This window comes from Haliaeetus leucocephalus, unplaced genomic scaffold, assembly GCF_000737465.1.
Source record: "Haliaeetus leucocephalus isolate CR32 unplaced genomic scaffold, Haliaeetus_leucocephalus-4.0 Scaffold871, whole genome shotgun sequence".
Lineage (NCBI taxonomy): Eukaryota > Metazoa > Chordata > Aves > Accipitriformes > Accipitridae > Haliaeetus > Haliaeetus leucocephalus.
Window position 1 is genome coordinate 2136762 of NW_010973307.1, and position 18337 is coordinate 2155098.

Below are 18337 nucleotides of genomic sequence, written 5' to 3' on the forward strand. Positions count from 1 at the left end.
GTACCAGCTTCTGCTATGGCTTTCCTTAATCTTCCTTTCTTCATTCCCATCTCCCTTAAAACACCCAGGAGGAATGTACTGGGCTCACAGTCTTCCGATCCTATCCCTGCTGACGTTCAGAGCCTAAGATCCTACTCTGTGACCCTGGATAAATCCCCTGGCCTTAGTTTCCCACTCATGCAAAGAGTGGGATAGCAGTACTCCTCCCCATTGGAAGCTGTGCACAGGGGCACTCTGCCACACAGCCTTGTTAAAAAGTTGGTTTTTTCCTAGAGGATGACCCGTGGCCCAGGGAGGCAAGTTTCCTTCTCTGAGGAAGGCGCTGGTCCTTGCTAAGTTCAGGAAACCTGCTAAAGGGTGCTTGGATATCACAGCAGGAGAAGCCAGAGAGAGCACTTTGGTCCCAGCACCTGCGTCTGAGTCAGCAGTCTCATTAGCAGCTTGCTGTCTTTCAGATCCAGCTCTTTCAGCCCTGCTTGGCCTTCAAACTATTATTTTCCTTTCTAAGGTCATCAGACTCATTCTTTATCTCCTACCGGCTGGCTTTCTTCTCTCTCCCACACTGTGCTTAGACAGACAGTCTGGCTGCATTTCTCTCTGCTTGACTTCTGCTTACAAAACTCTCAGATCCTGCTGCCTGTCCTTGAATCGCAGCCTGGCCTGTCTTGCGTACTGTTGATAACGAGACCAAGGGAAAGACATACAAAAAAAAACCTTTTCTGCGTGGTGATTGGCTTGGCTCTCTTTTATCTCTTATGTTTGGGAGTATGTGTGCACAACCACCTTTTCCTAGATGCACCCCCTGCTGCTTCATTTTGCTGCTTCCTTCAGAAAGAGATAAAAATTGTGTTTAAAAGAGAGGAACTATGTCAGTGCTACGTATTACGAAACCCACCATTTCACAGCTAATATACATACTATATACATAATACACCAGCACAATCACATCTGTTAAAATGTTTTGGGCACTCCAGGAATGGATTTGGCCCCCCATGGCTACTCCTCTCCCTGGGCACAGCGCAGGGCAGGGACAACTCCCAAAGGGCAGCATAGCTGCCGTTTTGGAAGCCAGGAGATTTTAATAGCACGGACATAGCATAACCTCACAAGGGGGTGAGGGCCTGGCAGAGGCAACACTGCGTTTACGCTGTGGGATGCTGAAAGGCCCCGGCTGGGCGTGAGGGGGAGGAGGAAGATGGCGGCGGGCTGTGTTGGAGTAGGCCGAAGCGCGCTCAAATCCGTAGGAAAACAGGATTAATGCTTTCCACAGCTCCCGGGACTGCTGCTTTTCCACACTGCGGGGACGAGGCCGCCTTGGGCCCTCGCCCCCTCCCTCCGTCCGCTCCCCCCGGCCACCGCTCGGACCGGCCCCACAGGCCGCGCTCCCGCCCTCCCGTTGCCACGGCAACCCCCCCTCCAGAGCCGCTCATTGCGCAGGCGCGGAGCGCGGCCGGCTCAGTGCGCATGCGCCTCCCGCTCCGAGCCTGCGCACTGGGCGGGCGGTTGCCATGGAGACGGCGTCGCCGGAGGCCGGGGTGGGAGCGCTTCCGCCGCCATGAGCTCAGAGCCGGGGCCGGGCCTGCCCTTCCTCCCGGGCTGCGCCTTCAGGGACCCCATGGTGAGCGCAGCCGTCCGGTGTACCGTGCCTCCCGGGGACACCCTCCCTCCCCAATTCCCCCGGAACACCCCTAAGCGCGGTCTGGCCTGGCCTAGCAGGTGACCCCCTGGGAACCGGGCCTCTGGCAGCCCCTGACGACACCCCCTGGGAACCTGGTACTCCCTCAGACCCTCCTCTAACTCCCCAGGAGACCTGGTACCCCTAAACTCACAGAATATTCCCCCAGGGGACGTGTTACCCCCGGAACCCACTCCGAGGGAATCTCCTATTCCCTCAGACCACCCTCTAATTCCCCCAAGAGGCCTGGTACCTCCCAAAGTCACCTAATATCCCTAAGAGGACTTGGTGTCCTGGGAACCTGGTACCTCTCAAACTCACCAGGCACCCTTCAGGGGTCAAGTGACTCCCAAGGGTCCTGGTGCCCTGTAAACTCATTTGATGCTCCCCAGCAGACCTAATACCCACTGAACCCCCCCTCCAGTGGACTTGGTGTTTCCCAAAGCCAACAAATATCTGCTGAACTCACTTCTGGGCAACCTGAACTCTCTGAACCCACCTGGTATCCCCTGACCCCACCCACAGCAGACCTGGTACTCCCTAAGTTCTCCCAATGTAATTGAAAGTCTGTTCCCAGCCGACCGAGTATCCCTGAGCCCACCCTCCAGGGGACATGGTACTCTTAATCTTGTCTCTGAGGAACCCATTGCATCTTGCACCCATCTGATAACCCCTGAAATTGTCCTGATAGCTTTGGAGAGGTAAGTTCCCCCAGCCTCACTTGAGACCCCAAAATCTTTCTCTATAACTGCAGAACTGCTATCTGCAAACTCACCCCATGGAGATTAAGTACCCCTGAATCCATCCAGTAGTTCTCCCGCCAGTTCATGTGATACCCCAAGGGAAGGCGTATCCCCAAACCCACTTTACAGTCTTGAAACCTGATTCCCCCAGGAAAACTACTGTTTCTCTGAACCATCTCAGTTTTCCCAAAGGGATGTTGTTCTGAACCTGCTACTCATTCTGATTCTGTCCTGAAGCAGGACCCATAAACTTACCTGATAACCCCTCAACTGTCTTGCTATACCCTAGAGAACCAACACTGTCCAAACCTCAAGCAGTCCTCTGTTAGGAATTAATCCCCCAAACCATCCCAGTACAGTTATGTCCTGGACCTGCCCACCACCCTTAGAGGAACAGATACACCCTGAAGTTGCCAGTCTTCTGGGCAATCAATACATTCCTGATAGGCCTTCCTCCAAAGCTCTGATACTTCCACAAATGCTCTCCTGGTGTTGCCTGGAGAACTGAATCCTTGATAGTCCACAGGGACCTAATGGTCTGGAACCTGAGAACCTGATAGTCTTCAGAGAACTGGTATCCTTCTGCAGAACTGAAACCACCACAGCCTCCAGGATCATCCCAAGGAAGTGAGGCCCTCTCAGCTGCTCCCAGGTTCAGTGGAAGAAGTAGTGTCATCCTCACCCACTGCACTTGAATTGATACCTAAATGAGGAAGCAACCTCTCCTTTTCCCCATTCCCAATGGTCCACACATTAAGGATCTGATAACCCCAAATCCTCCCAATATCCTCTTGAGAAGCAGTACCACAGATGAGAACTGATACTCTCTGAGTTCTCTCCAGTACTGTTTTAGAGCAGCTAATAGCTCTGCCCTTCCTTCTCCCTGGGGAAATGATATCCTGAGTCTTGACACCATTGCTCAACTTCAACTCAATGCTACTAATGTCAGTTTGAGAAACCAATATCCTGACTGCTTCCCTCAGAAGCAATGCTCCCAAACTTTCATAGGGAACAGAGAGACCAGGGCATGCCTTACGCTTCCCTGGAGTTTAATATCCTCAAGAACAGGCTCTTCCATTTCCATAAGGTTTCTTATTCTGATTGAGGCCCCTTCTTCCCCCTGTTCCCTCCCAATACATCCAAGTTGCCTGGTCATCAGGAGAACAGGCCTCCAGTATGCTTTGGTATTCCAGGATAAGGAACCTCATGCACTTGCATGTGAACTTTTGTCATGGGACATGCTGTGCTGAAAAAAAAAAAAGGCATTAGCATGAAGCATTACAGACTTGGCAAAAAGGTTGTTAATTCAGTGGAATTTCTTCAGATACAGACTGGCAGTAACTAAGATTAGGAATTTACATTCTGTGTTTTCCCTTTTAAATTGACATTAGTCACCTGATACTGTGAGATGTTATCTGGCATCCATGTTCACTTGGGAAAGCCTATTGACTCTGGGAGTCTTATGAATATATCAGGTGTTTTCTTTAGGCAACTGTGGGGCCTTAAAAGCCTGTGCACTTCTGACAAAAACTGATATTGCCCAATTTAAAGACAAACTTCCTGGTTTTCCTTGAATATTTTTCCCACAGCTTTCCCTTGGTATTTATTTAACAGAAGAAAATGGCAGTTCTGTAGCAGGGCTAATGTTTATAAGGCGTTCTGTTAACATGTCTTCAGTAAACTCTCTTGTTTTCACCTGAACCTGTTTTCCTAACTGCTCTGTCCACAGCATTGCAAGATCTGTAGTGCCAGTTTAAAGAGAAAACAGGCAATTATGTGAAATTCAAGTGGGGCCTTGAAGGTATAAATAAGATTAGAGGCTTAACCATGAGGAGTGAGGGAGGGGGTGGAGAAGAAGTGGTTCACATGCCTGAGGTTGGACTGATTGCAAGTCTGGATCTGGAAAAGGAGCTGAAGCTTGTTCCTTCAGTGCTAGAAATGTGTACAATTCTGTTTTACTTGGCAAAAATCAAAGTAAAGTCAGGGGTTTTATTATCAGGGACTCACAATTTCTCCTGCTTTCTCTGGAGCATTAAGTGCTGAAAGCCCAGTGGGACCAGCCAGGCATGGGTTATTTCAAATACTTTCAGGATTGCAGGTGAGATGCCAGGTATGGTGGACTGTACAGAAAGTCAAGTAGCTTGGTGTCACTCAAGTCTGATCCTAACCTTCAGTAGTGAAGAACAGAACTGGACTGACAGAGATCAGGTCCTATTCACAGCTCTGACATTTTCTTGTTTTGTGTCCTTAAGCAAAACGGAACTTCCTGTGCTGTCTGGATAATTATTTAGCTTGAAGAATGGCTCAATAGCTGGCATGAGGCAGATAGTGAAGACAGGTGAAAGGATCCAAGAAGCTCAAAACTGAGATTAAACCAACAAAGCAAAAAATGACAGGTGAATCCTATAGCCAACATTATACAGTGCTCACAAAGATAGAATTCTTCTCGTCTTATCAGGCTTCTCATTAATCTGCTGTAGAGTCTTACATTGTGGTTGTGATTATTTAATGTGTGAGCCTTGCATGGACTGTGGAGAGAGGTGGTGAAACAGCTAATGTGGTTTGGTACGTTTCATAATTGCAGTTCTGTGAGCGTGACACACCTTGATTTAGCCCAGCGAAGAAAATCCTGTGAACATCATCCCCAGGAGAGGGTTAACAAAATAAACAGCGATGGAAAACACAGAAGGTGCACAAGGTGTAATAGTCAAGGGAGCACTATAAGGCAGTAACAGAGTGAGGTCCCATGGTGCTCTGTACTGCTGTAACACAAAGTAGGGAGCAAAGAGTTTGTAGAGAAATACTAGGGCAGATATGCACTGAGAATGGTGGCAATAGGGAAATTAAGTGATTTAAGCTTGTGGGGAGTGGGTGCCAGTGGTAGGATTTGAGTTCACTCTGATGCTTCGTTCCTCCAGCCACTTACTGTTTTTTCAGCCTTCTTGATCCAAGTGTAAAATCTGATTGTAAATAACTGCTGCAGTAGGTTATAATAAAATGCTGAGGGGGCATTCTGGATAATTCACTATTTTACTGTTTTTCTGTGCTTTCAATAGCCATATCCACTGAGTGCATGCAGTATTTTAACAGCTGGATTTCCTTCCACAGAAAACATCTTTTCATCGGTCCCAGACACTGGGCTACAAAAATGGATTTGCCTTTTCTCGGCTGCCAACAGTGGGGATCGGTGGGGAGCGACTATATGTGAACCAGCTTTCTCAAGCTGAATTAGATGAATTATCCAACAAGAGACCCACGCTGACCTATGGGCAAGCCAAGCAGGCCCCACCTTCAGGCTTCATTCCAGCACATGTGGCTTTTGACAAAAAGGTATAAAGAAGCTTATTCCAGGAATATCGCTGGCCAAGTTCGGAGACATAAACAGTCAGCTCCAGGGTTCATGGGACAGTGTACAGCAGTTTTCAGATGCCATAGCCCTTAGTCAGAGACAGCTGAACCCCAGACTGAAAGAGGCTTTCTTTGCTCGGGAGGAGGATTATAATACGTAAACGATGTAAGACATTCCCCGCAAGTTATGCTAGAGCCTTTCCAGCAGGCATTGGAAAAGAAGTTTGATTAACTCTGAAAAGCTTCAGTTTATAACCATTGCCCTGTAAACCACAGCCTGGCCTTCTGTGTTTCCAAAACTATATTGAGATTGTAACTGAGCTTAAACTGTAAAAGACAGTCTGCAATGGGGACCCTGTTAGACTGTTTTACTGTGGTCTATCTATTTATGCTTGTGTTTGTCACCACAGCATGTGACAGCCTGTACTGCTCCATTAGTACTTCCTACATTACGTCTTGGTGATCTTATCAGACTAGGAGGTGGCTATGTGTCTGCCTGGAGCAGTCCTGAGCTGACCCTTGATTTTAAATGTGCCAGTGGCACAGACTGCAAGCTGGCAAGTGCAGCCGCAGCCACGGACAGAGCAGTTGCTGCAGAGTGTGCGAGGCTCAGCAGACCTGAGTGTGTGCAGAGGTTTGCATGCTGCCAGGCAGGCCTAGAAAGGCAGTCTGCAGCCAACCCTCAGCCCATCTGTGAGACAGTCTGGGGAACAGATGTGCTGTGTTAATTACTGAGGCTATTCCTTCAGAGTAATGTAGATGTTGCTGTTTAATCTGTCAGATACTTCTCTGCCCCTTCATCCAAGCCAGAGTAGCAGCAGGGATGCCAGTGCTGCTGGGGGCAGCCACGGTCCCTTTTGAAGCACTTTTGCTGGCTTGTAGGAAATTGCTGGCTTTATCATCTCTTAATTACCCAGGCCTCTGGGTTGATGTAGGCTGGGTATGCAAGGCCTGATTGGCCACCTACATGCTCTTAGGGGCATTGAATGATCTTGGAAGGAATATTCCTCGTACTTCTGCCAAGCACAGGAACTATGATTGACTGACTGGTTTTTCTCCTTGTTTCTCCAGCACAGATTAGCTTTTGCTGTCACTGCTGAATAGATGTGATTTAAGATGACCCATGCAGATTTTAAAATCCACAGATGTGGTTGAATCTTTACTAAAATCTCCTGATAACTTCCCTAAATCAGGGTCTGCAATGCTGACAATAGTAAAGGAAGTAATGTATGTCAGAAAATTAGATTACTGGCAGTAACCAAGCACCTGGCAGTAAATTTGTAAAAGGCACATCTTGATAAAAGCCCTCATGATGCCTCTGCCAACAGCCACAGATTAAGATACAGTTGGCTTTGATGATTTTATAGATTACAATCCAGTAATTTTGCAATGCCAAGGCAAATTACAAATAAATTATTGGTCTTAATAGACTAATCGTGGTGTTAAATTTGTTACTTTCTCTCTCCCTTTGTTATATTGCCCCTTTGGCAGATTTTGAAATTTGATGCCTATTTCCAGGAAGATGTTCCTCTCTCTGCAGAAGAGCATTACCGGATCCGCCAAGTGTGTATCTATTACTATTTGGAAGATGACAGCATGTCCGTCATAGAGCCTGTTGTGCAGAACTCTGGTCTTCCTCAAGGCAAACTTATCAGACGCCACCGGGTGCCCAAGAATGACCATGGGGATCATTACCACTGGAAGGATCTGAATCGGGGCATGAACATCACCATGTATGGCAGGACGTACCGCATAGTAGACTGTGACCCATTCACACAGGTGTGTTGCTTGTACAGAGAACACTGACACAAAGAATCCCAGGAGCTACAGGTGCACAGACGTGTTAAGAGTCCAGTAGTCTGCATCTGTAGCTTTCACAATATGGTTGCTCACAATCTTTCATTTTGCTTTTTGTGAAGACTTCTTTCTTCAGATCAATGGGGAGCTCAAGGTATGATAGTTGCTGAGGGCATGTTAATTGCTCAGTATTTTTGCCCCAGGGCTGCTGGGATCCCATCCTTTGTCCTCAGGACTTCTTACAATACAAATTCTAAGTTAATTTCTGTGTGTGCAACAGTTTAACTGCTTAGAGTCCAGATGAAACATTGTGCATTTGTGAGAGAGAAATTACTGATCCTAACTCTTTTCTGACTTAATACTCCTCTGTTAAGAATAGGGGAAGGGAATGCAGTCAGTAACTCTGCACCCATCTACAGCCAAGCCAGAAGAGCGGTCATGATCCGTGGGTTGAGAATTGTGGTATGAACTGACCTTTCTAAGAGAGCTTACTCATTGCCCGCTTTTCTATTTCTGGCTATTTCTGTACCAGTAAATGTGATAATAACAATCCAATATCAAGTAATAACAAATACCAGTATACTGGTATCCTGTTAGATTGTCCCCAGTATAATCTCAGCCCTGGTCAACTACTATTCTTCCAAGCATTTCCCAGGAGTGGTCCAGAGGTTAGAATGCTCCAGCGACCATTCCCAATAGGTGAGTTACATGCAGCCAACCTGTCCTGGAGGCTGAGAGAGTTTAGATGCAAGTTGTTCCTTGCCAGCAGGCCTCAGTGCCTAGGAATGTTCCCAAGCATGTATAATATATTGGTATATATGTGGCTGTTGAGAACATGTGGGGCCAGCTCTGCTGGAACTGGATGAGTGTTAAAGTCAGTTCACATCAGATGAAGAGCTGGTTCTCATGTAAATGTTGGCTGGTTAATGGAAAACATTAAATGAGCTACATGGGTCTACATCTCAAGGCCACTAGTCTACTTATTGTTAACTGGCATCCTCCAGACCAGAAAATAGTTAGTCTGAAAGTGTGAGCCTGCTTTGTGAGTCTTCAGGGTGATCTCACATGCTTGTTGGAGGTGTTTGCATAGGTGCTTCCTGTGCTGAATGTTTTCATGGGCCACTTCCCAAGGCCAAAAAGTGAAGAAGTCCCTTGAATTCAGAAGTTGTTTTTGGGTGACTGATGTGAGTACACAAGTAATACCCTAGAGTTTGTTGATGCATCTAAGGTAAGAAAAAACTCTGTTTATAAACAGATTGTCCTCTCTCTGTGGCAAAACTACTCCTCCTGAAAGATGGACTGAAGCTGCCACTCTGGAACATATCCTTGTGGCCCGAAGGGCCTTGGTGAGCCTAGTGTGGGTAACGCTAACTTCCACTGTCTGACACACTGGGGAGCCCTAGGTCTCTTGCAAATTCCGACTGACTACATCTGCGGTTATACACTAATTTAATTTTTTTCGTTTACATAAAAGAGACCAACTGACAGTTATCCTCCATTTAAAGCCCTAAGGCCAAGGAAAACTGTGCTCAAGTAAAATCTGAGTTAGGATGTTGAGGACAGGACTGCCCTGAGTAAGTAAAGGGCAAGGAAAGCTGAGAAACAGCTTAAACAGAAACATCTTGGTCATCTTCTGTTGTATTTGCTATTGCAGTAGAACTAATACTCCTGTAGCCTGGTGGTCTGTGAGGAATGAATTTGCAGTATTCTGACAACACTCATCTCAGCCCATCTGTAATCTCTAGTTACGTCTTACCTTCAGAACTCACGGCATCATTAATACCTCAGATGACCTTCCTAGGTGTTCCTGGAGAGCCAAGGAATTGAACTGAACCCTCCAGAGAAAATGATTTTTGATCCTTACACAGAACTGCGTCGGATGCCTATGCGCAAGTACATCACACCATCAGATTTCGACCAACTCAAACAGTTTCTGACTTACGACAAGCAGGTGAGAGAACTGGTAGTGATTACCCACATTACAGACTATATATGTTATTGAAATCTGAGTCTTGTGAGTGTCTGCAACCTTACTCATTCTAAAAAATCTCAGTCTGCTGAACAGACTCCACATTTGCTCCTTTCTTGGCTTTAGTGAGAAACAAAACCTTTTATGTTTTTGCTGGGCTTTGTGCCTTATAAACGGCTTCTTTTTGGATTGCAGAGCCTATGCTCTAGATCCTCCATTTTTCTCTTGCTTTCTGTTGGGATGAGGCAAGCCACCTGCCTTGGGAAGTTAGCAGGTGAGGCCAGGTGCAGTTCGAATATGAATGGGCATGCTGCATCCACTCCTTTCTTACCCCAAAACTTTGATGCCATGTGCCAGAGTGGACAATTTCAGACAAACAGAAATGTCACTTGCTCTGACTGAATTCTCCCTGTGCATACAGTTGACTAACACTCTCCTCCCTGCTCCTCTGGATCTTCTTTTCATCTAGCAACAATGTAAGAAACCCTATAGACTACATCTATACTAGAAAATAAAACAGCCAGGACACGACCCGAGTTCTGCATATTGTCCCTGGCCAGCTATCAATCAAACAGTTCCTGGCTATCAGCTAGGTGTTAGCCAGGATCATATTCAGTTGCCATTTTGGTTATGGGCACCCTGTTTTGAGGGGAGCAGACAGTTTTGCTGTGTGGATGCGAGCTGGGCCATGCCTGCCATTTTGCTACCAGTTTAGCCTTGGTGACTCAAGTCTGTGCTGGGCCAACTCTGCCTGCAACGGCTATTGGGCTGCCTGTTTAGGAGCTGTACCTTGGGGAACTCTTGAGCATTGCAGTGTGAGGAGTTTGATTTCTGAGGCATTAAAAGATGATATTTCTACTAGGCAGAAATAAGATGAGGTCTGCAGTGAATGCAGTCTCTTCAGGACTGCCGAGTGCATTCCCCTCTGCCTTCCTCAGCATGAGAGTGGAAAAGAATTGGCCATGACACCTCTAAGAGGTTTAAGAGTCAAAACAAGATTCTGTCTTGCTGTATTAAGTTTCATTATAAAAATCACTTCCCTTAAGGCTACTTCCCTACTCATTCCAGGGCAATTATTTTCTGCTGCTTTTTAATCACACCGCCCCCCCCCCGCCCCATTTTTCCTCATGCTTCCTGAACTAAATTTCTTGTCTCAGCATAAACTGTTCTCTTTCACTTGCTGCTGCCAAGGTAAGCCAGGCCTGTCCAGCTCTCCAGGCCCCTGCTGCCCTTCCCACTGCTGCGTCAGCAGCCCATTCATCCCAGTGCCCACAGTACAAGGGCTTAGTTCTTCCATACCTGGCAGAGAAGATTGGTGAGATGCCTCTAATCACCCAACCCATTTCAAACCACTTCATTTGGACAAAGCATGAGTAATTCTAATCCATGTTTGTCTTCTCTGCCTCTTTTTTCTCCACCCCAGGTCCTTCGCTTCTACGCCATGTGGGATGACACTGACAGCATCTTTGGTGAGAACAGGACGTACATAATCCATTACTACTTGGCAGATGACACAGTGGAGGTTCGGGAGGTCTACAAGCAAAATGATGGTAGAGACCCATTCCCAATACTGATAAAACGCCAACGCTTGCCCAAAACCTTTGTGGACAAGAAAAGTAAGTTTAGATTGGCCAGCACATCTGTATGTGCTAAAATGCCTTGGTGGGTAGATACATATGTGGTGGCTGTGTCAGAGGTACAGTGAGTCTGGAGAATTTCTGAGAACATTCCAAATGTCATCAGTTATTGGCCAAAGAAAAGTTCTTTAAATGATCATTAAATTCTTTATCTTTTGGGAAACAGTGGCAGGACAGCAGTATCAACAGCTCCCTGGAGCTGCTTATACAGCTTGTTTTTGTGTCTCTTTTCACTAGAAAATGTTAACATCTACCTGATTGATTTCTTTTTCCTTTTGTTGCCTTGTCCTTAGAGACCTTCCCAAGCTGTGTGCTGGAGATCTCTGATCAGGAAGTACTTGAGTGGTACACAGCGAAAGATTTTGCTGTTGGCAAATCTACCACCCTCCTTGGACGCACCTTCTTCATCTATGATTGCGATGAGTTCACCCGAAACTTCTATCGTGACAAATTTGGCATCACAGACTTCCAGCCAGTGGAAATAAAGAAGAAACCACTTGAGGAAGTTCCACAGGTACTGCAAACCATTTCTCAAAAGAAGAGAGGGAAGGAAGCAGCTGGTATAAGCTCATGTAGTAAAGTATATGTTCAGCTTAGTAAGAACTTACAGTAAACAAGTTCAGCTTAAAGAAAAGAGCAAGTAACTTGAAAAAAATGAGGCAAGAGTGGTCATAATTTATATAAAATGAAAGTCCTCTGAAACTGTTGATTTCTAATAGTGGAAAGGACAAAGCACTTGCTAATAGTGATAGAAAGAACCCTGGTTATGTCTATACTAGAAAATTAAAGAATGTCAGGATTTGTTTTTGGCTGGGAAGCCAACTCGCACAGTCTGGCTGCACTCATACTGCCAAAGTCTCCTTCACCCTCCAAAACGGGGTTGCAAAGTCCAGCTGCCTACTGGGAATGGTTACAGCCCTTGTTACCTCCCAAACTGAGCCTAGGAATGGTTTGGAGTGCTAGCTAGCCTAGACCACAAACATAACAGTTAACAGTGTAACCATATAGATGACTGAGTTCCTGTGCACAGGAAGGTTTAGTCATCAGTATAGCCACAGTCTCTTTATTCAGAGAAATCACCTGGCTTTCTGAATTTCAGATTTTCTTAATTCTCTTAAATATTGTCTATGGCCAGGCTAGTAGCATTTCTGCTGGGCAGGATGTCACAGCTATTGCTACCTGGTGACAGAAGATTTTTTCCAAACAGATGTTTTTTCTGATGAGCTGTCTTGCAGACATTGTCTTGTTCTTAGTTTCAGCTGTTTATGCTTGATATCTCCTCTGGATGCAGGTAATTCCTCCCTACAATGGTTTTGGCATCCTTGAAGATTCTCTTCAGAACTGCTTTTCTCTGCTTCCAAAGCCTCCTCGGAAAGATATAATTAAGATACTAGAGAATGACCACAAGGTGCTGCGATACCAGGTGGCCCTGGTAAGTGCCTTCCTTGACGGTATAGTGCCAGCTTATGTTGTAGAGTCAGAAGGGTGGGAGTAACAGCCTGCTCAGACAAGGCTGTTAGCAAATTCTCCTCTGTGCTGGTGGGAAAAGAGAGTTCCGCAAGCCAACACGAGTGCCCCGTAGGGGATGCCGTTAGGTTATTGTGTACTTGCTGTGACAATTAGTGGCACGCAAAGGTAGAAAAAAACAAGACCAGAAAGTACAAAACAGACATGCTACAAACCCACAGCCATTTATGGAAAAACTCCCACTGACATCAGCATGTGACAGATGGCCCTAACTGAAACAGCATTGCAGCTGGGCACTATGCCTCTGCCTGCCTTCAACCGCTGCCACAAGCGTGAGCTTGCTGTCTCTCCGCTGCTGGCTCCCAGCATCTGTCCTTCTCCAGGCTAGTCCTGGCCACAGCAGCCCGCAAGGGGCTGTGCTAGCAGAGCAGCCAAATGCCAGCACAGAAGCTGAGGAGTCCACGGGGATGGTGCTTTCCGCCCACGACAACAGCATTCAGGCCCTCGCCTTTGTGCCAGCTTTACAGTTGGTTTATGCAAGGAGCCTCTGGCACATCCAGTAGTAGCAATGGCATTTCCTGTGCTGCCTGGTGCCTGCCCTCTCCAAACACTCAGAGTGAATAAGGGATGATTTCTTTTCCCTATTGTGCGGGAGTTCCTAAAGGTCACAGCTGATGAGTTCAGATCCACTTAATTTTCAACTAAGCAAGTAAGCCTAGTGGTGTGTCAGGGGAGTGTCTTCCTGTGACTAAGAGCTGGAAGCAGCACCAACCTCTCTCAGGCACTCATTGTAACGAAAAATGTAACTTTAATACTAAATTTTATAGCCAGTCTCTCTCTCTGATGAATCATTCCATACAGGATATTCCTTTCTCTTGGATTACTCAGTCTGTGGAAACACTGAATATACTTGGTCACTGCAACCCAGATTCTGCTTCTGTTAGCCTGACTAGAGCAAGTAACTTTTGAAATTCAGATGCTTAATGCTGTCTAGGGCTTTGTTACGCTATGTCAGCATATCTGTAGCTTTTGGCCTATATCAAGCACTTTGTTTAGTCAGCTATAAAAAAAAAAAGCTGTGAACTCTGGGTGCTTATGAGTATGTTACTAGGTGCTCCTAAGCACCCCAGGAAAGAAAAATCTGGTTCAACTGTTCTTTTCCAAAGCCACTACCTTTCGTCTAGGAATCACCAAACCCCGAGGACAGAAAGCGTCGTTTCATCCTCTCTTATTTCCTCTCCGATGACATGATCAGCATCTATGAACCCCCAGTCCGTAACTCTGGCATCATTGGAGGCAAATACTTAGGAAAGACCAGAGTCACCAAACCAGGCTCTACTACAGAGAATGCCACGTACTATGAGCCCTCTGACCTCACCATCGGTTCTACAATTGAAGGTAAAATGCAGCCTGGATTGATAATACTCTCTAAGCAGTGTTGGTTTTCAGTGCCTGCTCCGCTATGTCATTTATTGCATGGACAGTTCATATACCTTCCTTCACTTGAAAGATCTGTTCCTTCTGGCTCTCATCACATTTGAGTTTCCAGATCACCAGCTGGTGTACATTGATATAACTCTGTTACTGTCAATGTTTGGACCTTTGACATAATTAGGAAAAAAAGAGCTACATTCTCCATAGTATGTGTTCAGTTTCCATTTTGGGACCTGCCAGGATTCACAGGATAAAAGCTATGTTAGATGACTTCCAGTAGCAAAGGCTTATCCTGTAAGGAAAATCTATCCTATAGGGAAAAATAAATGTAATACTGAAATATTTAGAAACACACCAGTGCTAACGTGGGAGTCATTTTAGGCCCAAGCACAGGGCCTTTGCTCTCAGCAGCTGCTTTTCTTGCAGCAAAACTCCCTTTGAGTCAGTGAAACTATTCTCACTTCAAGGGCTGAAACAGCAGAGCTCGCTCAAACCTGAGCCCAGCCACAAGAGAGAAACCATGCTCTCTCCTGGATGATGAAGAGACTTACCCATGCTGAAAGGCAAGTAACACTGCTTTCTTTAATGCTTCTTCCCCAGTGTTTGGCCACAGGTTTGTTATCACTGACGCTGATGAATATGTGCTTAATTATATGGAGAGCAATGCAGAGAGTTTCCCTGCGGCAACACTGCAGTCACTGAGGGATCATTTTCGCCCACAGCAGGTGGTAAAGGAGACTGCCAACAGGTAAGCTTCAAAGGACGGCATTGTGGAGCTAAATAAGACTCAGGGTTGAAAGCTAAGGGCATTTCCAGCAGCCTCCATGGGCTCCAGCTTGCTGTCTAATGGCTGCTCAGCTGATTATTCAGTTCCAAGAGCCTGTGTCTGGACACATACAGAGGTGGTCAAGTATGTACTATATAATGTTGTGGCTGCTGCTGACCCGAAAACCTTGCGGGACAACTCTGGCTCAGCAGCAGAGATATTTTCAGCTAAATGGACACAGTCATCTTTTCCCAAAAGACAGCAGTTAACTGTAACATGCCGCTAACAGTATCTGCATGAGCCACTAGGCGGTTGCAGGCTCAGCGGATGGTTGGTGGAGTCTTTTTTTTCATTTGCTCTGGCTGTTCTTATCAGCCCATCAGAGCCTAGACCACATCCTCTTTTTTTAGCTGTCTGGACCCATTTTGGGTGACCCAGAAACAACCCTGTTACCTTACAACACACTTTGGAGTCAGTTGGTATCATGGTAGTTCAAGGGCTCATGTTGAAACTAGGATGGCATAGAGTTCCTGGAACTAAATGGAACACACAAGAAAACGCTCCTTGTCCCAGAGCACTTGCAGACAAAAGGTGCATGGGGGAAATGTCATGCAAAGGGAAAACAGTTTACCTAAATTTCCAAGATCAGGAGTGAGCTTCATCTCCATGTCCAAGCTGAGATGAGCTTGCCACAAAAACCAAGCACCCCAGAAGCCTGCTGTGTGTTCAGAAATACACTCTGGCTAGCCATGGCGGGCAGCCAGCACACAAGTGTCACAGTAAGGCTGCCAGAAGTAGCTTTTACATGAAGTCCCGTTCTTCCTTTCTTCTACAGTGACATCCCTATGCTTGGGACCAGCAAGCAGGAACTGGATGAATTACTTGTGCAGGTTCGGGAAGAGCTGAAGCTCCATAATTACTTGAACAACAAGAACATTCGGGAGACATTTCTTCAGTGCGACAAGGATGGCTCTGGCATCCTGGACAAAGCAAAATTTTTAGCCCTTTGCGACAGCTTGAGTGTGCCAACCAATGCTATTCTTGTTAACAAGGTAAGAAGGAAGGGGTACTGTGCATATTGAATTCCCCTCCTACAGCTCTTCCAAAAGAGCTCTTCTACAAACCCTACCAACCCTAGCCAGGCAACACCAACAGCTGCTCTACCCTATGAAAGGGAATAGCTTCAAGAAAAGGGCAAGAGAGTCCCAATTCAGAAAGGCCTCTGAGTTGTTGGACTGAGCCTGTGTCTTAAAGGAGGAGATAATAATTGCTGTCCTCTAAGTAAAAGGAAGAAATGTTACCCAGGTTGCCCACCAAATGAGTAGCCTAGTGTTTGGATGCACTGTTATGTGAAGCCTGAAAATGCCTGCTGGATCAAATCTCAGAGATGAGCAGGAGAGGTTGTGTATCATGATAGAGATCAGGCACAGGCTACTGCAGCATTACTGAGTGTCTGTCATGACTTAAGCACACCTGGGCTTGAGTAGAGATGACACTGAGGTGCTTAGGGAATGAGCCTTAGGAAAGCTTAGATGCATTCTGGGTTTAACAGCAACTGAACTGAAGATTTGAGAACTAAATATTATATAAAAAAAAAAGAAATTAGAATCATAACCACTTGGTTAGCACAAGTAAAACATAGGCTTGCTGGGCACTATGAGCAACAGCACATGGAGATGACAGTCTGCATAGCAGAAAACGTGAGGGAAACTGAAGGGAAAAATTCATGCAGCGGGGATGGAGGATCCTTTCAGGAATATGACTGGCAAGGATGCTTTCTTAGCATAATATGATATGTAGTAGATTAGTGGCCAATAAAGGCAGACTCAGAGTTTAAAGAAATCTAGAAACCAGAGGGAGTATTTCCCTTGTTAAAAAAAAATTTTCTAAACCAGCCAACTGTGGGCATCACAGCTGTGGTTAGAAAGGTACACAGATGGGGTACTTATGTCTCCAAAAGTGCAGTGAATAAAGGCCTTCAACCAGCACCCAGGGCTTTGCTGTACTAGAGTTCACCGGGGACCACGCTGCCCTGAGGAAGTTACAATGTGGTGACAGTCCTTCCTGCTTCCACTCCAAGAACGGGAGACGAAGTGACATGCCTAAGAGCACGTGGAGAACCTGTGACAATTGAGGTTAAACCTCCATGTTTGAATTCCCATCTAGGACCTATACACAAAAGCATCCCTTTTCTCTCTTGAAATCTTAATAAGATTGTGCACAGAGCCCTCAAATTTGTGGCGGTGCTATAAGTTAAACATACGGCAGATTGTTAACTACTGTCTGGATCGGAGATGAGCACAGCTGTCAGTCACACAAGAGCAACCCTAGCAAAACTGTCTCCAGGCGACAAGGGAAGAAGAATCCTTTCAAGGAACTGTGATATTAGACCCTTTCCATCTCCCTGGGTGTCAGTAGGAGATTAGTTATGCAATTAAAGAAACAAAAGCTCTCTTTCTTCCCCTTAAGCACACAAAGGCTGTAGCTCTGTAACACAGTGCAGGGTCAGGCACAGATACCAGAACTGTCTCATTAGTACGGCTGTCGCTGAGCTCAATTATCTGTGTCTCCACTTTATGCTGTGTGCACACACCAAAGCAGCACCAGTGAACAGTGACTGTTCAGATATGCTGCCCCCATCCCACTTTTGGCAGGGATTTCTATGGGGTTTCTGAAAGATTTGCTGTGGCCTATGTCAGTCTGTGGCCATGCTTTATTTTTTTGTGGATCTATTGCCACCGAGGTGATACTCAGAAGGCAATTGAGATTAAACACACACACTTTAACTCTTCTCGTTGCATAGATCAGTGTCATCTATAAGCATTGAAGGTTACCTGTGATTCAGGACTACTAAGGCAGTAGGCTCTTCCACACAGGGGAATAAGATCTGCTCTGTCTCTGGGCACTTTCCCCTAAAAACCCAAATTTGCAGCTTCTTCCAACTCTTTATGGTGTTTGTTGTGGGTTTTTTTTTCCCTCCAGCTGATTGACCTATGTTCTTGTGGAGAAGACAAGATAAACTACCATGACTTCCTTCGAGCCTTCCCCTCGTGATCTTTGCCCAGAAGCCGAAAGCGCAAGACCAGCATTAAAATTCTTAGCTGACTTGACTTTAAGACATTGTGCTTCAAAAAGGATGCTCTAATCTTCACCTTTGCTTCACTCACTCTCCACCTTCCGTTCTCACTAGAGCCAGCTAATTTCACCTTGATTTTGTTAACATTTTTTTCTTTCCTAACCTTTCCCTGCCCTTTTAGCCACCACCAACTCAGCCTCACAACTGCTGGATATTGAAATGAAACTCAGAGGAGAAAAAACTTCAGAGAACCAAAGCCAGGTTCTCCTGTTTATCTCTCAACTTTCTAATGCAGTACAGGAAGGCTTGCTAGAGCTAAAGCTCTCTACAGCCTGGAATGATAACCACTTCAGATTTCTCTTACAGAGTCAAAAGGGACCTTTCACCTTCAAGCAGCAAAGACTGCCAGTTTAAATTGTTATTTG

General features: G+C 46.0%; 1 protein-coding gene across 1 annotated transcript; it reads left to right on the forward strand.

Moving 5' to 3' along the window:
• The first annotated feature begins 1529 nt into the window (after nucleotides 1-1529).
• Nucleotides 1530-17890, forward strand: EFHC1 (EF-hand domain (C-terminal) containing 1). The gene is made up of 11 exons (XM_010583118.1): nucleotides 1530-1618; nucleotides 5527-5748; nucleotides 7258-7545; nucleotides 9365-9514; nucleotides 10956-11148; nucleotides 11463-11683; nucleotides 12461-12601; nucleotides 13821-14034; nucleotides 14671-14818; nucleotides 15672-15888; nucleotides 17819-17890. The coding sequence occupies exons 1-11, from the start codon at nucleotides 1556-1558 to the stop codon at nucleotides 17888-17890; spliced, it is 1929 nt and encodes a 642-aa protein (XP_010581420.1). The 5' UTR covers nucleotides 1530-1555.
• The last annotated feature ends 447 nt before the right edge of the window (nucleotides 17891-18337 follow it).

Coding starts and splice junctions, on each gene's coding strand:
- EFHC1 (XM_010583118.1), top strand. CDS start 1,556: ATGAGCTCAGAGCCGGGGCCGGGCCTGCCCTTCCTCCCGGGCTGCGCC. Junction 9,515..10,955: donor TTCTGACTTACGACAAGCAG/GTGAGAGAACTG, acceptor TCTCCACCCCAG/GTCCTTCGCTTCTACGCCAT. Junction 11,149..11,462: donor AACCTTTGTGGACAAGAAAA/GTAAGTTTAGAT, acceptor CCTTGTCCTTAG/AGACCTTCCCAAGCTGTGTG.